The sequence below is a fragment of the Microtus ochrogaster genome, chromosome 4 (assembly GCF_000317375.1).
Source record: "Microtus ochrogaster isolate Prairie Vole_2 chromosome 4, MicOch1.0, whole genome shotgun sequence".
NCBI classification, from domain to species: domain Eukaryota; kingdom Metazoa; phylum Chordata; class Mammalia; order Rodentia; family Cricetidae; genus Microtus; species Microtus ochrogaster.
This window is the reverse complement of record NC_022011.1, coordinates 81,026,449-81,039,291: the sequence shown is the minus strand read 5'-3', so window position 1 is coordinate 81,039,291 and position 12,843 is coordinate 81,026,449. Positions and strand designations below refer to the sequence as shown.

The following is a 12,843-nucleotide window of genomic DNA, read 5'->3' as shown; positions in this document are numbered from 1 at the left end:
TACACAGAAAGCAGTATTTCAGATACCTTAGTTGTCCAAATACACAGAAAGCAGTATTTCAGATACCTTAGTTGTCCAAATACACAGAAAGCAGTGTTTCAGATACCTTAGTAGTCCAGAGTTTCAGTGTCCAGTCAAATGAGGAAGTGACAAACAGATGGGAGAAGTCCACTGCTCCGACAGCCGCGTGACAGTGGATTCCAGTGATGGGTCCCTGATGTCCCTCAAACATCTCACTGATCCCAGCTTTGCTAGTTCATAAAAGTGAAAATGTTAGGGAACTCTCTTGTAAGTATACCACATATTTTCTGATCATTTTTATTTATTTCTTTTTTTAAAGACAGGGTCTCACTATGTAGCCTGAGCTGCTCTGGAACTTACATAGCCAGGATAGCTTCACACACAGAGATCCACCTTCCTTTGCCTCCAGAGTGTTGAGATTAAATGTATGCACCATCACACCCAGTCAGTGTATCTTACTGAGGGTTTATATACCAGATCTTGATTTAACTTCAAACACAATTCTACGTTCATAGTTCATCTGCATAACTTATGCCAAATATTATTGGATTCAGATTTGATATCACTACTGAAGTAGTGAGGACATTTTGGAGCCATAGACACCATGCTGTTGACAAGAGAACTCAAAAGTCCAGTATGCGTGCTGGTAGAATAAGGACACAGAGATGCTGTGCAAAAGATAAGCTTTGAGGTGAAGGTGATCTACACTGGAAATGAGGTCCAGATGCTCAGTGGTTTTAAAGAACAGCTAGACAAGTTCGAACAGACTGAACGGCTGGTGCACTATTAGTCAGTTAACACATATGGTGCCGTCACTCTATTATCAGTAGGCTTGCACTAAAGCAAACAGAAACAGGCGACAGTCACAGTTACAAACCTGAAGGCCAACTGTGGTATATGCACACTGCGTTTCTAATTGCTGAACGCCTCCTACCAGTAGCTTCTGTGAGTGCATGCACACACAAGTCCCTACAATGTACCGCAATCCACACAATCCAAAACACATGAGCCCAAACTACTCCTGTTAAACAAACTTAGGTTTTAGGAGCCTGAATTTAATGTCACAAGTCTAGGATAGGATTCTACTTAAATAAGAAGCAAACTGCTTTAGTGAGATGAATCAAGAGAAAAGTTTTGAATAACGGCGAGTTCCTGCTGTGTTTACCTGCCGTGGCGGCACGCTGTATATACAGAACCTTCCTCACTGCCCACAACAAAGTTGTTGACATCTCCAACAGGGAAGGACATAGATGTCACAGCTACTGCCTTTGACTGTTTATGAACCAACTCCATGCTATCCTACACAGAAAAAAGTAAGAAAATAAATTATTTTGTAAAGCTTTAATTTCAATTCTTCAAAAAAAAAGCTTCTACTTTTAATTGGTTTCTAAGTTCTTGTTTTAACATACTATTACTATAAACCTACCTCAGCTAAATAAAAAAGGCTTGATAAAATATATTCAAACTATCAACACACGTTAAGGTTTATAATCTGTATAATATAAAAATAGCTATAAATGATAAAAATGTTATACAGTTAAAAACTTAACATCTACTCGAAAACTCCACACTCCTAAGTCTAACCCACCTGCGGGTGGGAGAGCATGTCCAAACTCCAGGAGCAAATTTTCCCGTCGGTAGAGATGCTAATCAGGTTATGGGCATTTTGTGTTCCAACAACATTCACACAGTAGACAGGGTGCTAAAAATGTGAAACATGGTTTTCAGAGGTTATTTCAAAACAAACAAACAAAAAAAAACAGAAAAGATTAATATAATTACAGACATTCCATTTCTTATCAAAACAGTTTTGCAACCTGACAACTTTTGTTTTGTTGCTACTGGGAGCTGAACCCAAGACCTTGAGCATTGCTGGGACAGCACTCCATCACTGAGTTACAGCCTCAGCCCTGGGATTAGTTTGAATGTGAAATGGGTTGCTATCCCAACAATTAACAAAAGATGACTTCCTGACATATGCACCCCACATACAAGGAAGCATGTTCGGAACCCATGCTGCTGGAGACTATTACATGGTCAGTAGTGAGGGCGCACAGAAGTCAAATGGAATAACTCCGTACTTACTGTGTGTGCAGCAGCTGACAGCGGAGTTCTCTGCACGGGAGTTCTTTTATTGCTGCGGTTATCCCAAAGCACAATTTGGCCTGAATATGTACCACCAACGACAAGATTCGGATGGAATTTTGCAAATGTAGCAGACATTACAGCTGACTGCAAAGAAGTAAAATTTTTGTATTTAAGATTTAAATGGGAGCCAGGCGTGAGTCCCAGCACTCAGGAGACAGAGGTAGGCAGATCTCTGAGTTCGAGGCCAGCTTGGTCTACAGAGTTCTAGGATAGCTAGAGAAACCCTGTCTCAAAACAAAATAAGACAAAACAAAAAACAAACCAACCAAACAAAAAGATTTAAGTGGGGAAAATCTGAAAAATTAGAAAAACAAATATAGTATTTAAAATATTTCCCTCTCTACTGCTTAATGTATTAGAAGTTTTAAAAACAATCCATTCAATTTTAATTTTGTAAGAAATAAAAAAGTAAGAATATTTTGTGTTCAAAAGTCAAATATGATGTTTACATGTTTACACAGTTATCAAACAAAACAAAAGTTGCTTCAACTACAGTTCTGAAAGGAGAGCTGGCTGTGACGCCTCTGACTGTAATATGACAGTAAAGAACACGCTAGTTTGGGTTCAGAGTGTTTACTTTGGATTAGGACACTATTAAGATTTTAATATATACAACCAGAAAGAGTCACAAATTCTAATCTTTTGCTAAATCCACTTAAAAAAAATCTACATCTGCTTCCTACTTCAACCATATGTTTTTACTTAAAACTACAGAGTTGCAACTCCTCAGGCCATGTCTAATTATACATTCAGCAATAAGTTCTTGAGAAGCTCCCTGTGGGAAAGACAGCTTCCAAAAGATTCCTTTATACGGTCAGTCACAATAACGGAAGTCGCAACTGCAAAGGCCCTTAGGTGTGATTTAACGTGGTACGAGGTGTTAGGAGAGCTAGAAAAGGCAGCTCATATTGAACTGAGAGTGTTCAGCTTTCTGCTGACATCTGTTTGCAAATATGGAGTGGTTTGGTAAATGCCAATCCAATGAAATCGTCATGTTGACAAGAGGAGAAAGAAAGGCAGTTGTCTACATTCATGAATGAATTCTTAAACGTGGGGAGACGGCTCAAAGGCCATCTTACCTGGCAGTGGAACACATACTCTGGGGTAGTCTTTTTATACTTCATATTCCACACAAGGGCCACACCATCAGGCTCATGCGGAGCCTCTTCATTGTTATTATAGGAAGCCACAAGCAACTCTGGATACTGTTCACAAGAATCAAATAGATAACGAAGTTGAAGAATAATAAGAACTATTATGCTCTTACCTATCATCAGATTGCTCTGAAAATTATCATTATAGTTAGTCTCACCAAGATATTAGCCCAAGTTTAAGTTAGCACAATTGATTATTTAAAATTTTTAAATGTTAAAACAGTTCATTAAAATGTTTAAATTTTATATAAGTGTTCAGTGGGTAATTAAATTAGCAAAATTGGATTTGGGCATAAAGCCCTGAATTTTAAATCTCAAAGCAGTTCCAACTCCTCCTTCCAATGCACACAAATTAAAGTGATAATGATAACATTAGAATCATCACTGTTATTATTTATTTTAAATGGTACATACTGACTTAATTACAAAAGTTCTAAATTAAAACTATATGCTAATTAGAATTAAAAAGTGAGTTTTGCTATACTTTACCTGGGATGACCAATCCAAACAGCTAACAACCCGGTGCTTTGACCAACGCTCATCAAAAAACTGTCGATTTAATGATAGCTTAGCACCTGCTTGAATCTCTCTGTAGAAAGATATCACACACCCCCAAGACAGTGTTATAGCGTGTCACTCTTCATATTAACATACTTTAAGACTGTGGCAGCAATGCTCTTAGGGATTAAACATTACCCTTCTTTGTCTTCCAAATCTCTCCCACTGTAGTCAAAGAAGATGTTAATCTGCTCAGAAAGGGCTCTTTCTACAATTCTTGTAGAATGGTCAAAGAAACTTAGAAATTCCTCTGAGTGTAAAATTTGTTGCTTTTCTTCTTCTGTTAGTTCATGAGGGGGAGCTAGAAAAAAAAAAACATTTTTTTTTTTTTTAAAGTATGGTTTTAGGCCAACCAAACCCTGTCAATTACAGTTTGGATCAAGAAATGCCACCCATTCTTTTTAAACGAGACTTGCCTCTGTGATGCAAGGCATTCGATTCTACTTTAGCTCATAAACAGTAAAACAAGTTTTAAGAGGACTCAGCAGAGAAAGCCAAAGCTTTAACTACGTTAGGGTACCTGTGCTATCACTCTCTTCATCTTTTGTTAAGGTTTTCTCTTCTTCGGGCTCAACAGGAGGTTTAGGAGTTGTTACGTCATCTTCCTCCTCCTCATCTGAACAAGGATGGAACAATAACAAAGATTAGCTTAATACAAACAGCTGGTGATTGATTCTGAGGCAGTATCTCAGAAGCCTCACAAGCCCCTAAGATGAAACAGACCTCTGTCAAGACCCTTTACAAACCATGGGAATTTTACCAGCACCAACTTAACCAATGAAATGGAAACTCTAGATTTTTAGAGATACCAGTGGGACCTCATCAAGAGTTATCCTAAATTCTGTAACTACATAAAACATGAGCGAGGTATATAAGTAGGAGGGATTCCTCGTGGAAGTCTTTAAAAGCTTACACGCATTACTATTCTAGTCAGAACAACATGTGACTCCTACACAGTTCTGTAGAGCATGCTGACACATTAATGCTGCAGAATGAAGAAAATCAAACGTCTGAAACGGCCCACAGAGCTTGGCTGCTTACTTGTGAGCTGAAACCATCAGTGTCTGATGGGTCTTCCTAGGACATAAAGATGCTTACATTAACTCTCAGGTTGCTATCTGAGAGGCAGATTTTAAAGATAATAGCTTTGAGATCACATTTTCTAGTCTGTCATTTTAAATGCAAGTCTCATTATCTATCACTGTATGATGTGGTGATAGTACTTAAAACAGTTTTCTTTAATTTGAAAAAATATTCAGAAATATATAATGCTTATAAGACTTTTTAAAAAAGTACAAAATCTCATAAATCCCAAAACCAGCATATAGCTTAAAATAGTTTATTTTAAAATGTTATAGTACATATAACCCTGTCTACCATCTCTTTTAGCTACAAACCAAGGTAGATTTCATGAAGAAAAGATGTATTTTTACTGCCTAAGCACATCTTAGCTGTCTATTAGGGAATGGCAGCAGGCATCTGCAACAGAGTGTCTCAAGTAATGAAAGCCTATTCAATAAAGGGACTTTCCTTGTCTGTTATAGTCATTTCCCTGACCCATGTACAGAATGATCTAAGACACATACGCACACAACCGACACAAAAGAACGGTCAAGGATGGGAACCAGCTGCCAAGTCCCAGTCCCAGCAGTCAGGCCAGCTGACTAGATAGCAGCAACCAGATGGCACTGCTGGGATTGTGTCTTTCTGCTGCAAGGTGGCAAGGGGATGGCATAACATTCTTCCGCTTGACTGCTTCCAATCCCGTGTCTCTCCCCAATGGTGAGCCTGTGCAATTACCCACACTCCAGGAGGCTCAGACAAGCCTTTACCCTGCAAACAAAATGCAGCTTGTAGGCCACACCAGCTGCCAAACCACACACAGTGTTAGATTTAGAGAGCTAAGAAAATCTTTCCAACTCTATAGTATAAGCAATAAAAATATAACTGTACCTGTGCACAGAAAGCTTTAAATGACACTGTGTAACGCACACAATGATACAACCTCCAACTTAATCAGAATGATAATGACGTATGCCAATCCTACATTACTTGAAATTGAGCGATTTTTACGTCTGACAAGTTTACAGAACTGGGATAAATGGCACGAGTGATTTCAATATATGCTCATACTTTTGAACCAAATGGTGAAGGTTAAAATTTTTCCTTTCAAGGGCCTCAATCAGCCACAAAGGAAAACAGTAATCACTGTCTTTTCAGCCAGCCCAACCGCATTTGTCAGCCCTTTCTCCGTCAATGCAGCCAGAGCAATCAACCTGCCAAACATTCAGAATGGAAAAACAATCTGAAAATACAGGGTATAATGCACCTGCCAGTGAAAATGGCCATTTCAAGAAAAGCTAGTGATCTCAGTGACCCTGCTGAGGAGGCGGTGGCGCAAAGGGGAAAGAACACGGAGAAGAATTCTGAGTGATCGCCACTCTCCTGCACACTGACACTTCCTTACAAAGCATGCCAATTACAGCTTTTGTGCTACTTAAAAAAATGAAAGCTTTTTTTGGGCAAAATAATCACATAGAGAAACAGAAAGACACTACTCCTTCTTAGATGAATTCTCATACACAAAGGATTATTAATCTGAAAACAGTGTGTCTGATGGTGACTCTACCCTACTGTTCCAACATTAGGATGTGATTCTGCCATAAGACAATCTGCAGGGATACTGATGAAATAATTTAATTACATTTACATATAAGCTGACTTCTAGAATAACAGGAGATCATATTGTCATGAAAAATTTAGTATGGGTGTTGCTCTTATAGTGCTGTGGGTTTCTTTCTTTTCTACATTTAGTGTGAGAAAAGAATATACCTCAATTTTTTGCTAACACTTTCAGCTTTCCTAATCAATTCTATTAAGTAGTGGGTTCACTGTATGTAAATTCTAAAATTAAGGATGTACACTTTGAGTCACCCTGGACAAGTCATTCTCAAGCAAGGTGGATTATAAATTGCGGGCTCCTGCCCACATCTCCTATCTCTTCTCTGCTCTATTATACCACTTCGAAGTACCAGTTCCAAAGACAGGTGTCAAATTCCTGCCCTAATACACAGAATCAGAATTGTAGTGCTAAATGACCTTCTAATTTGCATATTTAACAGAAAGGCTCTTGTTTACAGACACTCTTTCCTTCTGAAATATTAAATATACATCAAGTACGTTAGCTCTTGGTCTGTCTGGTCTGTACATAGCATTTGCTAAACCATACTGTAGCTGGATGGTTAGCAGCAATTCTGTAAACATGTCTCTTGGAATTTTATTTTAGAATCAATGAACACACATCCTTTTCTACAATGATTAAATATGAATTTAAATACTATAATTAGTACTTAAATCAAGCTTCAGAAAGGTCATTAAACTAATTTTCCATGAATATAAAAACAAACAATAGGCTGCTTAAAATATACTACAAAGTGAATAATTCTTGTTATAAAGCATTTCCTAATCACATATATATGTGAATGTTCCTCTGGAGCCAATATGCCCTTCTTAACTTAACTTAAGAACTTCTACAGCCATAGCTATCACAGGACCACTAACATGGCCCTAGATCTAATAGCACAGTTGTAAAGATGGTCTCAAGGCACTCCCTGTTATGTGGTAAGCTATAACATACTTAAAACTGGAAGACTGTAAGTGAACAGGAAGACTGCCAGGCTACATCAATTTGCTGATGAATATTCATGACTACATGCTAAGTGGTTAACTCCATGCTTTCCCTGACAGAGAAGCTAAGGTTACAGACTGAGCAGTAAAAAGTGCAGAGAGATAGCAGTTACTTTCAAAATGACACGTCTGTCAATGCATGCTAAAGCTAGGTTTAATGAACCACTTTATTTTTACTGCGAGTTAACACCAAAATTGTGAGGCATTTTGGTGAGATGGAAAGAAAACTGTTCTGTAAATTAAACTGCACCTAGAGACAACACCAAGGAATGAAGTTCTGGTTGCTAGAATAATCAGTAAAGCAGTGGGTTAATCAGTTAAATCATCTGTGAAATGGGTGCTTCTGTTAAACTTAAGGAAGGTGTCTTCTGAATAGGGCTCTCATTTACATGCCATTCATACTTCAGAAATGTTTGAGAAGCCATAAGTATTCTTTTGAATAATTTTACAGTAACCACATTTAGATAGTAGTATGCAAGATCTTAGAATATCCATAATAAACAAACACTGCAACTTATAAATCCATCACTTATAGTTTTCAATATAAAGCTAATAAATCCCATCGCTAGTACATTGCTGTTCAGGAAATATAACAACCAGTTCATTGTTAGCATTATTATACTGACATATATCCTTTTAAGATGATTTAATATCTTATGATGAATTGCTAACTTAAATCAGGGAATTTGTTGCTCATAAAAATGATCCAGCTTATAAAAATTCAACTAACGAATAATGCTGTAAACATTTACCAGCAGTGAGGATTCCCCAATAATTAATTTAAAAATCCAGACTAGACAGGAGCAATTTTCCCGTAATATTTTCTAAGTAACCTTAAGATTTATTTATTTACTTATTATTTATTTAGTGTGGGCAGGTATGTGGGTAGGTCCATGCCTGGGTCCGTGTGTGCCAAGGTGCCCATGAGAATGCCAGAGAACAACCTGTGGGAGTTAAGTCTACCATGTGGGTCCTAGGGATCAAAGTAGGCAACAAGTATCTTTACACACTGAGCCATCTTGCCTGCCCCCTATACATCTGTCTTCTTACACCTTCAAATCATATGATTATTTAAAACAACCTGCAATGAAACAAAGTTGTATCAATGTACTGATAAGATTCATTCCTTCTTCCTGGGCGGTGGCAACACACACCTCTAGTTCCAACACTTGAAAGGCAGAGGCAGATGGATCTCTGAGTGTTAGGCCAACCTAATCTATATAGAGTGAGTTCAAGGAGAGCAATGGCTACACAGAGAAACCCTGTCTTCCTGTCTTTCTTGCTGTTTGAATAGGATCACTTCTATTTGCTTAATAATTTAGATTTCAACAAGGGAAATAGAGCTGACATCTTAATAACAAGTATTTTGAATTTAGATATGTTGGGAGGAAAAAATATTTTGGTTTATGTGTATGATTGTTTTGCCTGCAGGTATGTCTGTATAGCACATTTGTGCAGGACCTGTGGAGGACAGAAGAGAGTGTCGGATCCTGCTGGGACTGGAGCGAGACAGCTGGGCTCACGGGGCAGCTGGAATGCTAAAAGTCAAACTCAGGTCCTCAGAAGAGCAACTAGTGCTCTTAACCACATCTCTCTAGCCCTCTCAACATAACTTTTCTTAAATAGAAAATTTGGATTTCATTTTGGCTGAATTGGTATTATTAGTAATCCAGTTATCTGTGATCTCATTAAATATTGCTTTTTTGTCTGGGTCAGAGTTTTACTCAGATTTAAATTCTTCAATTCAAAATTAAGAACACATGACATAATGTCCAGCTCTATTTATACTCTCACATATTAAAGGTTAATGTTAACTCATTAAATAATTTACTTTGAAGCTTTTTATAACTCCATTTTAGATAAGGCTAATACTAAATTATTAACTAGAAGACCCACAAATTTAGTCTACAAGTGGGAAGTGTGGATTCTAGATAATAAGATCATACAACAAAAGATCATAAGTTGTTCATATATAACAAGTTTCTGTGCATTATAAACACTAATCAACATTAATATCTGGTTCATTAAACCAAGAAGCAATTGGTGAGAAATCCCTCCACATATGAAGTGAATGTAGGAAGGAGATGGCTTTTCTCACAGCAGTCGAGCAGCAAGGCTGCTCCGCTTCTAACCCCAGAGTTTCTCTCACTGCAGACTCAGGCTCATCAACTAACTTTCAGGACCTCGGCTTAAAGACTGTAAACTGCTGGGGAGGTTAGCCAGCCTTTTAGGATTTCTTTATACTTTAAATCCTTTTTGTAACTACAAAACAAAAATCCACACTGAAGAGGCAGATAATAAAAAAAAAAAACCAATGCTATCTTCAAAAGCTAAAACTTTTAAGAGGAAACGGCAGAAAGTAAGAGTGTGCCTGTGGGCAGCACTCTGCCTTCTGGAAGCTGCCTGCCCACAGAGAAGGGAACTGACTGAGGTCACATGGTCTTAGTCAATTTCATTCACAGTAGGTGCTTTAAGGCAGCTAAGCAAACACCTTGATTCAGAAACAGTACCATAACTCAGTGTAAACTTGACAGTAAGAAGATAGCTAGACTAGAGAAAAACAAAGCACAATGAAGCTGTCTTTTAAAAGGGCAGGATTAACCATGTAAGTAAAAGGCAGTCTGTAAGACCGAAGGCCAGTTTTCACTCAGGCTCCTCCCGCACTGACCATACCGCCCACCTTCTGAATTTACTTGTTACATGCCAGTTGTGAGAGTAAAAATTTGTTTCATGGTGAACTTTTTTTTCCTCAGATAATTACAATAAAAAAAATTGCAGTACTGGGGCTTGAACTCGGTGTTGCATAATGTGAGGCAAACATGCTACCACGAAACAAGACTCCGAGTCCCTTAAGTAATTGTTAAATGGTAACCATCTGGCTCAGTTTGAGGAGTGCTGAATTAAAGCAATGGATGTGGTTAAACACAAAGTGTTCTCATTATAAAAATCTTATTTAATGTTTTTTTGTCTTGCCTCTAGAATTTCTACAACATGGGAATGAAATTTAATGTCATGAAATTAATTGTAATGACATTAAAAAAACAAATTATCTAATTTTTGTAAGTAGTTGCAAAGGCTATGATTGGCTTCACATTATGAGAATATGCTTCTCATTCTTCTTCACTTGGATACTCCAAGCTCTAACTAAAGCACAAAACTAAGGAAAAGGTGACCTAGTGCCTTCAGATGCAGACGGCAGACAATAAACTCCGTGAACACTTGTTAGGCTGCAAATAAACAAACATGGTTTTTATAAAGTAAGCCTCTAAATGTGGTCTACACAGAACTCTAAAGGATGCTGAAGTGGGCGGATGCACCCTCTGCAATGGGCTCCATTCACCTAGCTTCCCCTTTCATTTCCGTCAGTGAAGAAAAAGTCTATTTATTATCGGTGAAAGGGCTTCATGCTTCCTCCTTCCCTGGAGGTCACACTAAAATGATGTTACTCAGATGCAGACACAGCAATGCGCTGTCTGAGCCACATTCTCCTTTTGAATGAAGTATTGCTAACCTATAGCTCTACACCAATAAACTTGGCCCTTGGAGTTAGTATTTTTTGAAAAGGAGATATAGTGAAAAAAAAGATGGTATTATTTTTTAAAAAATTCATTATTTATAGCTGTTTGTATTAGACTGTAACAAAACTTAAAATTACTTAGTATAGGTTACTAACAAAAACAAAGTTTGCTGCTTTGTGGCAACATGAGACAATATATATCTTAGAATTGGTTAAACGTGGTTTGAAATAGTAGTTACTAGCTGGTAAGCCTTGATAACTACCTCTTATTTTTAAGCTTCTTTGTGTGTAAATAAGTATCAATGCTTGGGGTGGAGAGATGGCTCAGTGGTTAAGAGCACTGGCTGCTCTTCCAGAGGTCCTGAGTTCAATTCCCAGCAACCACACAGTGGCTCACAACCATCTGTAGTAGAGTCTGATGCCCTCTTCTGGCATAAAATCATACATGCAAATAGAGCACTCATAAACATCAAATAAATAAATAAATCTAAGAAAAAAAGAATCAAGGCTTAACATTTGGGGTTGTTGCGTGTGTGTGAGTGGGCATGAATGTGTGTGTATACACACATGCCCTACATACAGGTACCACCTGTGTATACATGGCCACAGGAACCAAAAGAGGGCATCAAATACCCTGGATGAGGATTTCTGAGATAGTGCAGATGACGCAATGTGGTAACTAGGATCTCTGGAAGAGCAGCAAGAGCTCTGACCTACTGAGCCATGTCTTCTAGACCCCAACCTTCAAGATTGGTGACACGGTTAGAAATACAATACCTAGTGTGTGGTGAGGACTGTACAGTTAGATTTTCAGCCACTGATTTAAACAGAATTAAAAAATTCTCAAGATTTAAGCATTTCGAGGACTATTATAAACAGCTAGCATCAATAATATACTTAGGAGATGCTGACAGATTCAACTGAGTTCAGATCAGAGGGCCACAAAGAACACAAAGTGGGCACGTGCTTAAGTCTCTACAAAAATGGAATTCAAGAAGGCTATCCAGGAGACTATGTAATGGTTTCCCTTCTGAGCCTAAGAACACACATGAAAGCAGGAGAATGAAGTACCCAGGTGAAGCGTGTTCTCCTAAACAGGTAACACTGACTACCGTGGGCAGTCAGTCCCCACCACATGCTACACACAGGCATCACAGCAAGAAGAAATAGTTCCTAGGCTCAGGGAAAAGTCGGCAAAGTTAAAGTATAATACTGTTAAAGGCCACTCACCCTGCATAATTCCAAAATTGGGGAAAAACAAAACAAAATAAAAAAAGTTTTTATCTTGAGCTTGTGGGCCCTCAACTTATCTGTAATTTTTTTTAACTGAAAATTTAAAGATAAATTAAACATTAGGTTACATTTACACACTTGATTTTCTATAATTCATTAGGAAAAATTGTTCCCTATACATGAGCCATTAGAAGAGTAGTTTTTAATGTGCCCACAACGCCTTATGCAAAATTCCCAAATTGTCAACAGTTCTAAAAACCTAACTTACTTAGTGGCTAACACTGACAGATCATGAGAGAAGCTATTTGTAATTATTATTTATTTCATTTAGTATGCTTCCAGCTTTTATTTCTAGAACGTCAATGTCCAAGATGACATTGTAATGTATGGCAATATGCTTTACCATTTTCCTGAAAGCTGAATGGTTACAAACCCAATACATATATTGTCCCAAAGGTTTTAGGTATAGACTGTGGACCTACACTCAGAATCCTATTTAAGTCTCCTTATGTGTAACATAAACTC

General features: G+C 37.8%; 1 protein-coding gene across 7 annotated transcripts in view; it reads right to left on the bottom strand.

Annotated features, from left to right (window-relative positions):
* Dync1i2 (dynein cytoplasmic 1 intermediate chain 2) overlaps positions 1 to 12,843 on the bottom strand; it is a 54,342-nt gene that overhangs the window by 14,432 nt on the left and 27,067 nt on the right. For all 7 annotated transcript variants that reach the window (XM_005346551.3, XM_005346556.3, XM_013345883.2 and 4 more), the window contains 8 exons: positions 4,402 to 4,497; positions 4,020 to 4,182; positions 3,813 to 3,912; positions 3,249 to 3,374; positions 2,107 to 2,253; positions 1,610 to 1,723; positions 1,187 to 1,320; positions 107 to 251 (listed from right to left, as the gene is read on the bottom strand). In XM_005346551.3, the coding sequence (XP_005346608.1) occupies positions 107 to 251; positions 1,187 to 1,320; positions 1,610 to 1,723; positions 2,107 to 2,253; positions 3,249 to 3,374; positions 3,813 to 3,912; positions 4,020 to 4,182; positions 4,402 to 4,497 (1,025 nt within the window). The remainder of the gene's footprint in view (positions 1 to 106; positions 252 to 1,186; positions 1,321 to 1,609; positions 1,724 to 2,106; positions 2,254 to 3,248; positions 3,375 to 3,812; positions 3,913 to 4,019; positions 4,183 to 4,401; positions 4,498 to 12,843) is intronic.